At 31.5% G+C, this 18,023-nt stretch overlaps 1 protein-coding gene across 1 annotated transcript in view; it reads left to right on the forward strand.

Moving 5' to 3' along the window:
- LOC127721754 (uncharacterized) overlaps window positions 1–18,023 on the forward strand; it is a 45,820-nt gene that overhangs the window by 11,520 nt on the left and 16,277 nt on the right. Inside the window, exons 4-15 of the mRNA XM_052228555.1 lie at window positions 1,931–2,067; window positions 3,010–3,151; window positions 3,617–3,745; window positions 4,242–4,356; window positions 4,821–5,021; window positions 5,963–6,193; window positions 7,214–7,437; window positions 7,748–7,844; window positions 10,758–10,895; window positions 11,327–11,422; window positions 12,093–12,209; window positions 12,934–13,022. Of these exons, the coding sequence (XP_052084515.1) occupies window positions 1,931–2,067; window positions 3,010–3,151; window positions 3,617–3,745; window positions 4,242–4,356; window positions 4,821–5,021; window positions 5,963–6,193; window positions 7,214–7,437; window positions 7,748–7,844; window positions 10,758–10,895; window positions 11,327–11,422; window positions 12,093–12,209; window positions 12,934–13,022 (1,716 nt within the window). The remainder of the gene's footprint in view (window positions 1–1,930; window positions 2,068–3,009; window positions 3,152–3,616; window positions 3,746–4,241; window positions 4,357–4,820; window positions 5,022–5,962; window positions 6,194–7,213; window positions 7,438–7,747; window positions 7,845–10,757; window positions 10,896–11,326; window positions 11,423–12,092; window positions 12,210–12,933; window positions 13,023–18,023) is intronic.

The raw sequence follows: 18,023 nt of genomic DNA on the forward strand, positions 1-18,023 counted from the left end.
AATCAAATGAAATATAAGGGGAGTCCCTGGGGTCACCACACCCCTCCTGTTTGAGAACTTTTAAACAGTCGAGATCCCCACCCCTAAACCATATATATTCTTGTATGGGACAATAACACAAATCAAATGAAATATAGGGGGAGTCCCTGGGGTCACCCCACCCCTCCTGTTTGAGAACATTTAAACGGTCGAGATCCCCACCCCTAAACCATATTTATTCATGTATAGGACAATTTAACAAATCAAATGAAATATAGGGGAAGTCCCTGGGGTCTCCCCACCCCCTCCTGTTTGAGAACTTGTAAACGGTCAAGATCCCCATCCCTAAACCATATATGTCCATGTATGGGACAATATAACAAATCAAACGAAATATATGGGGAGTCCCTGGGGTCACCTCACCCCCTACTGTTTGAGAACTTGGAAATGGTTGAGATCCCCACCCCTAAACCATATATATTCATGTATAGGACAATTTAACAAATCAAATGAAATATAGGGGAAGTCCCTGGGGTCTCCCCACCCCCTCCTCTTTGAGAACTTGTAAACGGTCGAGATACCCACTCCTAAACCATATTTATTCCTGTTTGTCATTTCAAAAAGATTTGACTGACATACAGGGTCAATCCCCTAGGTGTCACATATGCATATATATCACTTTACTAGACCAAACCAATATGTACTGGACTTGGCCAAATGTCAGGGGACCATGGGAATGATGAATTATGGGAGCTTTGTTTTGGGAGACGGCATTCTGTTACAATTATTTCTTGTTTATTATAAAATTTTATTGATGCAAAAAATTAGTCTAGGTTAATTGAATTTACACTAATTATTTTTTGAATTATTTCTGGGCCTATAATAATTTTCATTTATGGCTCATTTTAAAGAAAACATATAAATCTTTCAAGCAGTGTAAAGCCCAAGAATGTTTGACCAACTGTTTTATAATCACCTGTCATTTTATTCCAAACTTGGTATGGAGTGACATCATGGACTTGGGATGAAGATGGGGGTCATTTACATTGATATATATTCGTTGCTTTTGAAAATCTTGATGAAATATTAATTAATTTGCCTTAATAATCAATTCATTAGACAAACAGAAATGTACAATATACGAATGTTTAATGTTTGTTCTTTCAAATCTTAAAAAACAAATTGAAGCAACACTGCCACAGTTTTCATATTACGTTTGCCTTGGTTTTTGGTTAACTGCCTACAGTGCTTACAGTGCTTTGGTTTATGTTAGTGATCACATCAGTCTCTGGTTGGGTAAAGATTGCATAAATTGCAATCAAAATCTTATGGCACTGACTTGATATCGAAAGCTTCCAAGATTTATCACTACCTTTGAGATACACAAAATATAGTGCATTGATCATAATATTCTATACATTCTATCCATGAACATTTCCAGAAATTTAACAATGAAGTATAAAATATAATTATGCTCGGTTATTCATGTCACAAAATAATGTTATACTTGTAAAGAAAATTACATAACTTTTGCAAGGTGCAGGAATCTAAAATCTGTTCTAAAAATATCAATGATGTCATTGTTAAAATCATCTTTAAAAATTGGAGTTATCTTCCTTTGTCTATAATTGTAGTTGAATCAACTACAACCAATGCTTTATACAATGCAATATTTAATTTTGCTTCCCACTAATAAATTAAAGCAATCTTTACCCTTCAGTGCTTAAAAGCACTTTGATTAACCTTTAATATCCAAAACCCCAAAAAAACCATTGTTAACATTGAATCCTTAGCAAGTATTTGCTTAACATCAGATATTTAAAAACAAAATGGTGGTCAATTTAAAAATTAATTTGATTATAATACTTTCTTTCATGTTTACTTATCAGTTGCCTGCTAAACTAATAAAAGATATGTTGAAAGATTTAATTTTGATGTTCTCTGTTTTCAGGAATGTTTGGGTAAAATGTTAACCCAGAATAAGACATTGGTGTACCTGAATGTGTCAAGCAATTCCCTTGGCAAAGATTACTTCTCCAGATGTGTGGGACCAGCGCTTAAAGTGAATACAACACTCAAGACTCTAAGGTAAATGTAAGAAGTCCCCAGATGTGTAGGCCTTGCATTTACTCAACACTATAAGGATTCTCAGGCACATATTTGCAAGGCAAATCAACAGTTTAAATTTTTTTGCTCTTATATGACCTACTGATAAGTTGCCTACTCTTATAGTGAATGCAACCCTTTCAAAAAAGCTCTCAGACTGGTACATATCAATAAATGAAGTGAGACAGCAAGCAAAGAACACAAAAACCAGAATAGTCATCCAGTCTTCACGATAAACTTTTAAATCTGCAGGCCTTGAGCTCAGTTTTTGGAAAATTTTAGTTAGAGTCTGTTGGCCTGCAGAGATGATTTATACAGGCTTGAAAGCAATTTTACAAACCTGGGCTGCTTAGCCTGTGGTTAAGCATGTAGACTGAACATCTAGAAGGCAGCTAACACTGTTTTTAGAAGTAGACAAGTTACTTTACATGTATCATATTTGAAGCTGTTAATCATGCCAAGTTAAGAAAAATGTGAATAAACTTGACAGAGCCTAACTAAAGATCAACTATCTTTAAAACAAAAATGTATTTAAATGAAAGGAACAAACAATAGAAAAGAGAAGTATGTGTAATTTCTCTCAATGTTTAGTTCTTGCCCTAAAAGTTAATAGGGTATATTGGGTTATTTTCACATATGGTTTGGTTCACTGTTAGAAGGGGGCTTTAAATCTTCCCAGTGTTCATTATTTACGTTTTATTGCCTTGTACAATACTATGTAATGGACATTGAGTGTTCATGTAGTGTAAATTTTGAAGAAAAATTGTCTACTGCAAACATAAACGAAAATCATTTACACACGGAAAGTTTCTAGATATATGTACATCTTTTTTCTTAAGATTATTTTGTACCATTAGTCTTTTATTGTTTTGAGTTTGTATCTATTAGCTGCTAGACATTAAACATGCATTATCTTTTAATCAGAGCCCAGAATCTAGGATCATCAGACATGAAGGTGTTTATGGAAGGGTTGATGGAAAATACAGCAATAACAGACATTGATCTTAGTAATAACGCCTTGTCTGACAGGATGATTTTAGGCAAGGGATTTGGGGAGAAATTAAAGGTAAAATTTAGGCATTATACATTTTTGGGAAACTTATGAAATCATTAGTTCATTAAGGTAGATTAACTGTATATGGCCATCTTGGATTGTAAAATAGGAGTACACAATCAGTCTAGTTCTTTGCTTAAATCTATAAATTTTGAAACAGATTAGCAATTCGTGTGTAAGACTGTTTCTTTGAATAAAGAAAAACAAGTAATTTATTGCATTATTCAGACTGTTTTAACAAATACCAAATATTTGATTTTTTTCAAATCAATTTTTTTGATTTAGTTGTTTAAGGGGAGATAACTCTAATAGTAAAATTTGTATAAAGGAATGTTACAGAAATTTTCATTTTTTTTCTTGTAGCAAGAAAACAAGTTCAGTGACACCATTTTTTTTTTATTTTCTTAATGCAATAATAACTCATGTTAAAATAAATAAAAATTTTGTAACTAAATTACAGTTAAATGTTTTTTTCAGAATCCTAGCTGTTTCCTGAAGAGTATTTCCTTGGCTAACTGTGAGATAAATACAGCAGGGATCGATGCCTTTATACAAGGCTATGAATCTAACACAACGTTAGAGGAGCTTAATCTCAATGGTAATCAGGTAAATAGCAATAAACATTCCACCAAAAAACTTGTAGTTTTTGTGTAGTTAGGTTGCTGATTTATGGGAATTTTATGAAATATCATTAAAATTTTTAAATTCTTTACAAAACTTGTGAATTTATGTCATTGATCACATTTAATTAACAATGGGATCAATGCATTTATTGTTTACATTAAATGCACATGCACCGTATTGCATGATTGTTCAGCTTTGAAAATGAGTCGCATGAATTTTTTTATGTCTGGCCCTACTGATGCAACGCAGAGATTGTGCAAGAATACAAGTCTACAAATCACTCTACAGCCATAAAAATTAGGAAGACTGAAGCAATAAAGTGAGCTACAAAAAGTCTTCAGGGTAAAATTCAAATGAGACAATTACTGATTCAGAAATATTCTTTTATATTTTCACGAATCATGAGCTTATTAATATAAATATTAGAATACACTGTAATTTGTAAATTACTTTAATTTTCATCATCTTCATCTTTTAGTTTGAGTCATTAAAGAGACTTGGAAAACTGGTAGTTTTGGCAATGAATTCATCCACCATGAGAAATCTTAGCTTGGATATTGTCCGAGTAAAAGACAAAAATATATCTACAACAGGTTGGTTTAAAATTTTTTTGTAATAAAATACCTTTTTAGTACTTATTTACCTCTGCTTATATATCACACTGTATAGTTGTTTTGAAATTTTGATATCACTACATTGCTACCATAAAACAAAACATCAGCCACTTCAAAATGTGACAACTATACAGTAGAACTTTGATTTCTAACACAAAGGTAACTAAAACACCATGGATTATTAAAACACAATTCTGTGTCCCGTAGTGTAAATTTGATGCTGTAGAAAAATTAATAGCAACAATACCCCTATAGCTAGAAGAAAATTTGTGGTCCCTTGGATGTTTCAAAAACAAAGTTTTAATGTATAATACAACACCAGGTTAATGTTAGGATAAAATTAAGGGTTATTACCATGACTGCAAATTAAATGCTGGGAAATTCACATTAAAGAAAACATGAAAGTGGGAGTGAGATAATGTATTTTTTATTCTTTATTTCAGATTTGAAAATAGATTTAAAAGAAGATCACACATCACAGCTACAGATTATCAGTCTTAATGACTGTAGCCTGACTGACAACTTCTGGGCCTGTGTTGAAGAGGTTTTCCAAGGGAGAAAAACCCCCTTGTTTGACATTAATATTGGTTCTAATTCAGATTTATCACCAAAGTGTTTTGACTCAATCCTAAAGCTAACATCAGGTTTGAACATTTTCTTGCTTAATTTTTGAACTGTTTTTTATATTGTTAACTACCATTTCCGGTAAACCGTGAAGTAAACTGCAATTGTTGTACTTGAGTAATCTATAGCATCATGTAATTATCCTGACAATGCCACCCCAGTGGCAAAACTAGTCAACACAATAAACGATACGGCAACTTAGTTATAGCTTTAGTGTTTTTGTTTGAATCTTTTTGTATACTGACTATGTAATAGAGAACCTCCACATACTGCTAGGTATTCACTTTATCTATCCTACCATACGACTACCATAGATAGGTGAAGGTTCACTTTTATCTTTCTTAATTTTTGAAAGTATAATAACTATGGCAAAAACACAACAAAATAGTGAATACTTTGCGCTAACATGCTGAGATATATTGTTAACCTCCTCTCCTCCGCTCCCCAAAGAAATAAAAAAAATTTTTTTTATTATCAACTCAATAATACTTTAGAAAAATATCATAAGGAGATAATGATTGTGCTCTTTGTTAAATTGTCATAATTTTCCTGAAATAAGTTTATATTTTGGTCATTAGAATTTTACCACTTAATTTTTAGAGATCACTTCATTTACATTAGAATAAAGTTGAGTCGTCTAGTGTTATAAGCTAGTATCATAATTTTATATTGTAATACAATATTAGTTTTATATATATTTTTGAAATATACATTGTATGTGATTTTGCATGACCAAATCACTATGTATTGTAGCTATATAAAGAATTCACCATTTCAGAATAAACAAAAACTATGCAAATAGATTGGAAATTTCATCATTCGTAACTCAAAATAAAAAAAAAATAACATATAATTAATTGAATTGTCACTGTTGTGGACACTATTTACCAATACAAGTTTGAAAATATTACCCAGAATGCATTAGGTTCTGAAACAGTGAATTAGTGTTTACTATTTTTAGATGGAGAAGGTATCAGTACTTTAAGAAGAATAAACTACAGTTTAAACAATCAGTGCAATGGTCTGTCAGAGAAGTTAGAAAAATTTCAGGATCTGCAGTATGTCAACATTAGACGATGTAGGATTAAAGATCTCCAACAGATGGCAGCTGTGTATACAACAGGGAACCTGACTACACTGGTACTTGATGGTATCAAGCTGGCTTCTACTGATACATTGCAGGCTTTAATGGGTATATTGTTTACTTCAATTTTTACACCCCCACTATAGGCAACAGGGGCATTAAGTGTTACCCTTTACCTTCCTTCCGTCCATCTTTCTGTCCTTCAGTTCCTCCATCCATCCCATTTTTGTTTCCCCACTTTAACTTTAGTTAGCCTCATGTATATTTTATGAAACTCATACACAATGCTAAGAACCAAAATCTCAGACTGAGTTAGGATTTGGGCAGTGAGTCACTTACTGTTCTAGAGTTATGCCCCTTTTTAACTTGGAAAATTGCAAAGCTCGAGCGGGGGCATTTGTGTCCTTAGACACATTCTTCCTTTTTTTTTAAAATTATCTAAAAATATCTTCATTATACTTTTCTCTGCTGTTATGACAAATTACTGGAACTACAGCTCTTGGCTAGTATTGAAGATAGTTATGACTGGAAACATATATATAAAAGAGTATAGCTATAGTTGAGGCTAGTGGCAGTCTTGGCTTTGCTTGTTTTGTGGATTATCATTTTAGTCCATCATTTGAAGTTTCCAGCACCATCCAAATAAAGTTTTAAAATTAAGAACTCTTCCTTTAATATACTATTATTGAAATTAACAAATATGATACAAGTTGTAAAAAAATATGACTTTTTTTTACACATGCATATCTTATTTGATTATTTAATCATAATAGTTTTTGGTTTTAAGCAGTTTTAAGAAAATAATTGAAATTCTAATGGAATGTTTTTGACCACTAAAGACAGGTACATTTCGATTTCTTTGATTTCACGTTTACATAGCCAGACTTATGGTAGAAATTAATGGTTGGAAAAACCTGAAATTTTTATACCCACCCCTGCTGGATCTTTGAAAATTTGACCACTTAACATAATCATGATCTCTAAGTTGCTGCTTGCAGGGGTATCTGTGATCACTTAGATCACCTATCTAGTTGTGATCATTTTGTGATCATTCCAGTATTTTTATTGTAAACTTAAAACATTTAATGCAATTTTTAAATAACTTATTTAATCTTTTTGTCTCAACAGGGAATGTTGTTGGATCTTCTTTAAGAACTCTAAGTTTTGGAGGATGTTCCCTGTCTGCCTCTGACATAGCTCCTTTGTGTCAGGCAATAAAGAAAGGGTTCCAGCTACATATGTTGAAACTGTCAGCCAATCGTTTAGAAGATGAGGGTGTGATTGACTTGTCTCAAGCTGTTGTTAGCTGTAAGACACACACTTTAGCGGTCTTAGATTTATCAAGCAACACAGTGAGTTATAATTGATATCTGCAATGTTTTCCATTGAAGTAGCATAAAAAGAAAATCCCCTCCTACTATAACACTTGGCATTTCCCTTTGATTCAACAAAGAAACAGATTATATCAATTAACTCAGATGATTACAGTATTAATCCACTATCCAAGTAAAATTTTCTAAATTTTAAATGCTAAGGTAAATTTAAAAAAAAAATTTATAAATTTAACTTTTTGAATTAGATAAATAACTTAACCAATATTAATGGGACTTCAAATAATTATATCTATATGCTCAAGTGTATCAAATTATAATTCTTTTTCAGTTTACAGACACTGGTGCTTTAAGTTTGTCAAAGATCTTTTCCACAAAAAGTCACAAATCTCAGTTACATAGTCTCAATGTCAGTTCAAACAATATTGGTAAGATTATTATATTTACTTATATAGCCTCAGAATTAAACAAAGGAATAGAGCAGGGTTCTACTAAGGGCTATTCCATTAAAAAGGAGGTACTAGGGTCGGAAGGCAATTTTTAAGTACCCCCATGACCAAGAGGAATGTACCATGTATCTTAACACCAACCAACAGGAAGTCGTTTCATGATAATACAAGAACCAACTGGAATATATCTAACTTATTTTTTACTGGCCCTCCAAAATTGAGAAGAAATTACCTCTTGGAATTGTAGATATATGTTTACTCTTTAAAAACATCTACATGTAATATCAACATTTATTAATGATAAAGAAAATTACTGTCACATTTCATTGGATTTTGACATGAAAATTTGTGAACTAAAAGTTATTTTGAGTTTCTGTATAAAATATTTCATGCTTTTTCTTTCTTTTCCATATATCTTTTGGTTTTCAATTCTAGTGTTTATATTTCATCATCATAGATGTATTTTGTCACCTGCCTGGAATTATTATTTTTTTTATTGTATTTGATCGGCAAACCCGGAATTACCCTTATCCGACCCCGGAATCTGATCCGGTATTGTAATCGTCTTCATTTCCAGTTTATGGCTTCCATTGTTCTTCAATGTTTTTTTTGTCAGTCAGATACAATTTTACTCGTATTTACACATTACTTGTTGGCGATTTTCAGTATAAAGCAAGCGGTTGAACAAAATGAGCATCGCTGTCATGAATAATAAAGATAAAAATAAATTTTGAGATCGTTTGGAAGTTCTTGTCCAAAATTGAAAACTGGGAAAAACGTAGGGTATTTGCCATTGCCAATAGGAATGGGTCCAGTATTTGGACCCTGTGGAATACTAGAAAAATCCCAGGAGGGGTATACGATCTCAATAGTAATATGGCTTTAAAATGACCATACTGATGGTTAAAAAGGTCGGCAAAGTTAATTTTTATTTTCTTTCAAATCGAAGGTTCTTTCATTAGAATTTGACATAGTTCGTCATGTGCTTGTCATTAAAGGGAAGTAACTCTTGCACTTCTGGAACTGGTACCATAGGTAGAATACAACGCTGCGTAAGTTGCGGGAACAGTTATGTTTTCCAAAATATCATGATATGAGCAGGAGACAAAAACAATCGGTTATATAAGTCCTTGCAAAAACAAATAATAATAAATAACGAAAAATAACACAATGAAACCGACAGTCACAAAAACTGACTGTCAAAGAAGACCAACAACCAACAATACTTAGTTTCTCTAAACACCAAGGACCACTGGCCATAAACGCTTCAACACATCAATAACCAACGGGATTTTTTATAATTGCCATCCGACCCTGGTACATTCTTTTTAATGGAATAGCCCTAAGGTGAGTCCATGAGTCCTGGACTCATCAAAATCTGTCTGGACTCATCATTTTCAAAATTGTGAGTCCATAGATGCATCAAAATTGTACAATGTATCAGCTGAGCACATATATCATCATTTTAAAACATTACTTTAGTATAATCTAAATTATATGTCATTTCCTTGCTCTATTTTGTCATGGAGACTGAAATTATATCATATATCAATAAAATTTCATCTTCTCACTGCTGGATTCGCCATTGATAAAAATGATGAGTCCCTGGAGTCACCTTCAAAAATCATTAGTGAGAACCCTGATAGAGTGGTTTCTGATCTATATATAAATTTGACTATTAAACTTATTCTTTATTTAGGTAAATCAGCATTTTAATAAATCTCGTCCTTATTGAAATACTTTATTTGCTAAAACCCATTTCAGCTCTCAAAGATATAACTATTTTTATCGCTATTTTACGAATTGTCCTTTGATCTTACTGACTGATAATTTCCTTTCTCAGCACAATAGAGTGATATGAAAAATTATCGCTAGAAACTAAGGGTGCACGTGGAGTTGTCAATGAAATTAACAACTTCGTCATAGGTAAAATAGCGATAAACAGATTATCATTGGTCATCTCAACTCAATTGCTTTTCTCACTTTCTCCATACCGGCTCAAGCGAGAAAATCAATCTCGTTGAGATGACCAACGATAATCTATTTATATTTGACAATAATTTTTCAGTTTCTACAAGGCAAGTTACATGTTATAATTTGAGATTGTAGAACGAGTGAAAAGTAAGATGATTTTTTTTTTAAAATTGGATTTGACCTCCCCATCAAGGAACAGGCATTATGGATAGATTTAGAATTTTTATACTGCTGTTTACTGGACGTATTATGGTATACTGTCGTTTGTCTGTCTGTCATCAACATGTCAGACAACAACTAAAAAACGCCTTAACCAATTTGCATGACACATTGGTGAATTGTTTATATCTATTTATGTAAGATTTTTATGAACTTAAAAAATAAGTGTCTGAGTTACGTTTTTTTTCTTTAAACAAGGTGGATTTCCAGTGCTCTGACAATGACCCCAAAATGCTTTGAGCAGTTTTCAGGAAACTTTGCTGAATTGTTTATATCTATTGACGTAAGCTCCCTTTCAAATTTTATGAATTTCAGATTTTATTTATAGTATTTTATGCATAAATGAAAGTGTGATTTTCCAGTTTTCAGACAATAACACAAAAGTAACGTGCTTGGAGCAGTTTTCATGAGACTTTGGTGGCTGGTTTATTTCTTTGAAAATAACCTCCTTTTCCTTTCTTTTTATAAATTTCTGATATGACATTGAAGGCGATGGGTGTACATGCGGTCACAGCTCAGCTCTTTATTTTTAATGCTGTGAAAATAAAACAAATGACATGGAACCATACATAGTTTGTGCTTTATATTTATTAATTTCAATAATGGATGTTTCTGTTTCCTTTTGTGGAATTTATTTATGCAATTTAGAACATTAAATATTGGCATTTTTACAATTTCATTATATATATCTATTTCCAGGTAAAGAAGGACTTATGAGCTTGGTAGCAATGGTTGGTGGGAAGTCTCCGTTACGTTCTCTTCATGCACAAAATCAAACAGAAGGTTTGAAAGAGTCGGAAATGACAGAATTATTTACCAAACTTGCATCAGTATTAGGTTAGACTTCTGTTTTGTGCATTAACGTAAAGTAATACAATTTTGACAATATATTTTACTTGTGTGGTGCTAATTTCAAGTATGTTGCTATTCCAGGAAAATTAATCTCAAATTTAGCCAAAGTATTTTTGAATTTGGATTTTAAAGCCAATGAATAGGTAATCTGAATGAATGAATAGTCTTGAAGAAATTGACTTTTAGAAGCTTTTATATATTAGGTATAGAACAGAATGTATAAAATGAGAATCAGGAGCATTTTTGGTATTATAGATTGGTAAAGAGAGATTATTAGATTGATTCACATGAGACAAAGGTGTCTCGAAAAAACTAGGGCAGTTCTAAGTTTTGTTTTTAATTTTGTAAATTTATAATTGTTGATAGTTATTTATTACCATTTTGAAAAATTACTAATCAAATGTATTTTATGACAGGATTTAATATAAAGAAAATAGGAGCCAGTACTTCTGATCTACCAAATTTACCTGAAGGATTACTGGTCAACTTATCATGGATGGGAGGAAATCCAGGTAATGGGAGACAACTCCAGTTACATTTGTACAATCTTTCTAATATGATATCAATATGTTATGGAGGAGAAAGTTTATAAACTTTTTATACAATGTGCCTTTAAAAAAAAAAGCTACAAAACCCCCAGATGTGCCCAATTTTAAGATTATAACTACTTAATTTTAGAAATTCAGATTTGTAGAAAAACTTATACACATGCAACAAAATCATGAAAATGAATGATTATTTAAGTCCTCAATTGGTATACGTTTTTTTCAAGAGATTTGGAAAACTAATAAACTATTATCCAAAGTGCTGAACAAAACAATGGTATAGCAGGCCTTACAAGATTGTATTTGTATACTGTAAATTCCATGCAATAATTATTTCTATTGTTGAGCAATGAACACAAACAAGAGATAGATTATTGCGATTTCAGCAAATGCTGTATACAAATAATGCTATCAAAAGAAAGAATGCACACTTATATTTTTGTGCCATCCCATTATCCAGTCACAATTTTCACCATTATGACAACATAGTATTTGTGTAATTACAATTGTTAAGATAAAGGAGTACTTATAAAGTAAAACAGTTAATCGATAGAAGATCACAGTAAGCTTATAAAAGCTTAAAAAATCCTTATTTCAAAATTAAAGGTTATTTTTACCCTTTATTTTCCTTTTTCAGGAGAGACAGGAGCCATGCTTGACAGTCTAAGAATACTTACAGATTATCCTAATGATAAAATACCAACCATGACTTTTGGACATATACAAGAACTATGTGCTTGGTTAAAACATACAGGTAAACTCAGTGCTCTTAGTGTTATGATAATTATTTTTTACTCAAGATTTTAGATGTCCTGGACTTTCCTAGCTTGACTGGGGTCTCTGTAGCCAAGTGTTCTGAGTACTTTGTCTGCAGTTATCACTAATCTGCCAAGACTGAGGTTATCAGTTCAAACCCTGCATGTGGCAAATGAATTTGACGTCTTTTTTAATTGGCTTTGACTGCCAACTTAATGCCACAATATAGAAAAGAGTGCTAAAACACCAACAACCAATCAATCTAACCTATCTTGAGACTCATTGTTCCTCATTGGTGCATGAAAAGCCAGAGGACTGTATTGTACTTTTATTTTTTACCTTGCCTGGTATAGCAGAGGACATTCTAATGCTTGTCCATTGTTGCATTAAACCATCACTTTCTCCATTCTTCTGTCCAGTATCAGGTTAAAGTTTGGATTTCAGATGTAACTTAAAACTTAGAACACAATTTTATGTTGCTGTACACTTATTGAAATACTTACCAAATTAGGGTTATAATCCAGATCTTACAGTTTACTAAAGCTGAAAATATTTCTCATTACTATTGAAAAATGGAAAATATACATTTTGGAGGGTTGTATAATTGGCAATCATACTGCATCTTCTATTTTTTTTATGGTCACTATTTATCTGTAAATTGTCCTGGGTATCATTCACATTGAAATATTTGTCTGTTTATTTAATCTTATTATATTTTTTAGGAAATAATGTATGTGTTTGGTCAAGTGAAGAGTGGGGACTGATAACAGGGTCAGGTCGACCTACTACAGATGCACCATCATGGCTGCAGGTATTGAAAGACTATATAAACTATTGTTTTTGTACTTAGTAGATTAACAAAGAAAAAATTATACAGTAGACTCCACCTAATCGGATATCGGCTAAACGAATATATCGGCTATTGTAATATTATTTCAAAACACCAAACCCTTCCCTATATGTTTAATGTTAATTTTATCGTGTAATCGAATATCGGATATAAGAATATATCGGCAAATCGGATAAGAATATTCAGAAAATTTTGTTCAAAACCATGCACAATCGGATATTTTCAATGTTTTTCTGACAGGAAATGGACCCGGAAGTTACGAAATTACAATCTTGCAGACAAGGAAATTAAGTTTTTATTTAATAAATTGTTGTCTCAATTCATTGTCTTCCTTTGAAATGTGAATTAGATGCCCTTTAAATTCAAATAGTTTGAATTTATTAATAAAATATACAAGAGCAGTAAGTTGCTGTTTGCCGGTTTGGAAAATTTTGATAAAACTATAAATGTTCAAAGAATCGGAAATATAATTCAGACTGAATGTACCTCCTTCTGAATATTTTATTGCAATATACATATAAATCCCTTTTGACAAGAGAAGTCTGACTTTTGTCAGATATAATTTTGTAACATGTGCATGACCACAAGCATGTCATGGACGCCATTTTGTTTTGTTTACAAAATGAGAAGAAGCCTCGAGAACCATGACCTAAACACAAACAGTCTTCAGAAAATTTAAACTTGATGCAATAATATTTTATTAATCATTATTATTTTCATAAATTCAAATTTGATTATTTAAAGAAATACTCCTCAAATAAAATATATATTAAAAACTATTTTAGTTTAGAGATTGTGCACACAACCACAGAACATGCTTTGATCTATTTATAGCCCAACAATTAGCTTACCTGTGATAAAAGTAAATAAAATGGATATTAATTCGTTTACAAATCAAATAAAGACACAAACTATGTATGGTAGATATTTATTCACATAAATATTTCAGGACATATGATTCATTTTAATAAATATAGGATTTAAAGACTGAAAACAAATATGATCATTTAAATACATATCAGCTGACAAGTTTTTACACAAACATCGTTGTGATGTAACTGATATTACATAAAAACCCCTCCAATACTCTAACCCTTTCATATATATGAAGCAGTGGTCAGGGCTAGTTACATCTCAGGATTAGATCAACTCATTATTGCAGAATATTCAATGAATATACATTTATCGTCTAATTGAATATATCGGGTAATGGGATATTTTTAGCTGACATTTTGGGTATCCGATTTATAGCCGGAGTCTACTGTATATTGGTATGCTATTCTGTATATCTTCATCTCTCGTGGACTGTCTAAATTTCATGTTTAGTATGTCTTTGGTTCCTTGAGGTGTAATACTACCATTGATTTCCCCCTATTAGTCTTTGTTAAATTTGTACATTAAAAATGTGCAGAATTTATCTTTGTTTCAAATAAAGAAAGACTTCCCATGAGTAAAGTTTTATCCTGTCCAGTACTATAGACAAAATTTCACATAACATTTCATTGGATAAAGAAAAAAACCATCACTGGAAGTTAACCAATCAAATTTTCACCACTTTTTTAACCTGTGTACAAGCTTTTAACCTCAAGTTTCCAAAATATTCTATACAAACCCCAAATAAAAAAAATAATGGTTCTTTGAAATACCCAAGATATATGTTTATGACCCAGAAATTTTTTACTGCAATGAAATGTAGGATTAATTACCTACAACTGTCAAATTCAAGGGAATATTATTTTTGACCCTTTTTCGTATGCAATTGGACATAATTGATTTCTCTTACGTCTTTGAAACTCATTTTACTCTAAGTAAAAGCATGCATTTTAAAAAATAATGATCGTAAATAAAGTCTGTATGAAATTATGATAAACATCAATTATAATATTAACTAAGTAATTTTCTTGAATTCTTTATTTTCTGTCTAGCCCTGTCCAGGAGACTTCACAGTGATTTGTTTTTTGTTGTTGCGATTTTCTAATTTACTTCCTGTATTTATATAATTGAAGATAAAATGGTTAAATATTTGCATTATTTGTATCATTTTCCTACTCAGAAAAGTTTCAAAAATGTATCTTTTTCAAGAATAAGTTGGTTTATATACTAATAATTTTATAATGATACAGCAGCGCTTGCTTTTAAAAACTTTGATGTGTGTTTTAAATACTGTAGGGAAATTAATTTAAAGGGAAACTTCGCAAAAAAATGAAAAATTGATATTATGTTGATTATGTATAAAAAACCACAAATTCGTAAATATTAAAGTTTAATTCTGCTAGATAAGAGATCACCATCGATTTTAAATTTAGAGTATCACTTCTCCGCGTGCGGCCATTTTGACATCATCCCTGAATAGAAACCACGATATATCTATAAACCACAAAGGACCAAAACAAGCAGTAACCTAACGTAGCCGTAATTGAGTGTCGATATCTTGTCAAGCGTACGGTTGTTTTACCCGACAAGGAAAGCCTAAACAGTTTCCCGGGTCACAAAAAAAGATTATAATAGACATGGTTGTGCATGCAACCTTTCCTAACTAACTTGATAGGCGGTAAATGTAATTATATATAATTTTTTTTGAAATAACTAGTACTATGGTCTGTCGTTTTAAAACTGTTTTTTAACTAAGTTTTTGAAACAAGAAATTTTAATGGAAATTAGTTAAAAAGTTCAAAGTGATAAATTAAGTGTAACGTGTAAAAATGTTTTCGAAAATCTAGTGTGTTCATAATTCATTTATGTAATAATCTTATTTAAATAAATTCGGACCTTCCCTTATCTGATCACCAGTATGGCTAAAGGAATTGTTCCCAGAGGTATTGTGAGCTGACACGTCCAGGTATTCAAGCGATTTCCTGTCGGGCTTTAAAACTCTTATTACACGATTACATAAAGCAAGTTCGTGCATCACTTCACTTCTGATGGTATTGAGAAGTGTACATGGCCGATAACTTGTAACCTTCCATTTTGAAACTATCAGGTGAATATACATCTTTGTCTTGCGTGTCCGATAGTGATATGATAGTCTTTACTAAACCATAGATATAATAGCCATTATATATATGACTAAACTCATACGCTTGTTTATAAATAACATTTATGGTGTAAAGAATATTTATGAAAATCTAAATAATTCCAAAAAAAGATTTGATAAAATAAAAAAAATATTTACATATTTTCCAAACGTAAATTGGGGAAAATGTAAGTAATTACTCGTTGTCAATAATTATGGACATTTTGAAACGTACAAATATTGATTTAACAAAATGTTCGCACTTGTCGATCATTGGATTATACGCCTAGATAGAAGGTTACGGAACTATAGATAGTCGCAATTTAGAATATATACATGTATATTGAATATACGAGAGAAACATCCAAAACCAATCTGATTTAAATGCAGGTCGATATTTAACTTGCTTTGGTTCATCAAAGTTATGCACATAGTAAAATCACAGATTTTTATTTCAATTAGATTATTTTGAACAGTTTAAGAAATTCGTCATCATCACAATGGTTGTGTATTATGTATAATAATGTAATAATGTGAACATGGTTCTATTATATTATACCGGTAGTACCTCATGTCAATTTACCCGTTCCGACTTGCATGTAATATACCCCGGTATATGCCACTGGACGTACACTAATGATCCCCAAAAAGCTTATTTGAAAAAATAAAGAAACTTCACTCCGAATAGACTGATAGTAGATGTATTAACGTCTGGTCAGCTAGAGGGTTGATTAATTTATTTAGTTAGATTAAAAGGGAGGGGGGATAAACCATTCCTAATATTGCACTTATGCATAAAATATTAAATGAGAGTAATATAAGAGAAAATATAAATACGAAAAGTCGCATATCTGGCAACTATAGAATTTCACGTACAATTGTCATTCTTAATCGAAATAACGGACAGTCATTAAAATACATGCATGTACACTTTGATAAAAAGGGGTGCTGCAGTTGCATATTATTCATCATAAATCTATTTCAAGTATATACTTTCCTGTCATTCTTATAAGTTAACGCAGAGACATGTAACTATACATCTCTAGTTAACGACAATCAACCATATGAATATTTGAATCTGATGTGAATTACCGTTCATCTCTTTCTTTTTTCTTCTTTTTTTTTTTTTTTTTGATTTGGGCAGGTACACAAACATTGTAATGTTAGATATACTGTTCCCAGGTTGGGAGGGGCGGTGGTTGGAGGTAAGTATATCGAAAGTTACAAAATAAGAACGTTGTATTTATGAATTTACATGAAGAACTCTGATCTTGGGCGTAGGTTTCTTTTTTTTTAAGTTCAGTGATTTAAATTGAGAGAAAAAAATCTGTCAGAATTTAAATCGTACCGGCAATTTCCACCTAAGACTCCTCTAAAATCATGAATGGTCATGCTTCACAATCATCAGAATTTTCTTTGCATTGGTACATTCTGTATCGGTAGTGATTTACCTTGACATTTCCTGGTATAACAGAGCTACTTGTATATTACATGTATGTTGTTAGGTGACGTCCCATGAGGTCTTACGTATACAGGTTCACATTTATAATGGTTTCTGATAAAACAAGGTTTTATGACATTCACACTCCTGCATGTTCTTTATACCAAATTCTTATCTTATTTTCAGACCAAACGAGGATGTGAATATTTTCCAGGAAAAATATTGAGTATCAAATTAATTTCGGGATTTTTTTCTTTCTTGGTATTAAATCACAGAAACTTAAAGAATATACTGCTTGTACGCTTTAGGTGTATTCTTGTCGGTAAACGGACAGAAAGTCACAGGACAAAAAGTCACAGGATATAAAGTCACAAATTTGATAGGACAAAAAGTCACAAATAATTTGTTGACAATTGTTTGAATATATAAGAGAAAGATCTTGAAATATTTTCTTTTTATTACATATATCCATTTTTAGGTTTAGGAAATTGTTCATAAGCCTTGATAA

Source organism: Mytilus californianus, unplaced genomic scaffold (assembly GCF_021869535.1).
Source record: "Mytilus californianus isolate M0D057914Y unplaced genomic scaffold, xbMytCali1.0.p SCAF_12, whole genome shotgun sequence".
In the NCBI taxonomy this organism is placed as follows: domain Eukaryota; kingdom Metazoa; phylum Mollusca; class Bivalvia; order Mytilida; family Mytilidae; genus Mytilus; species Mytilus californianus.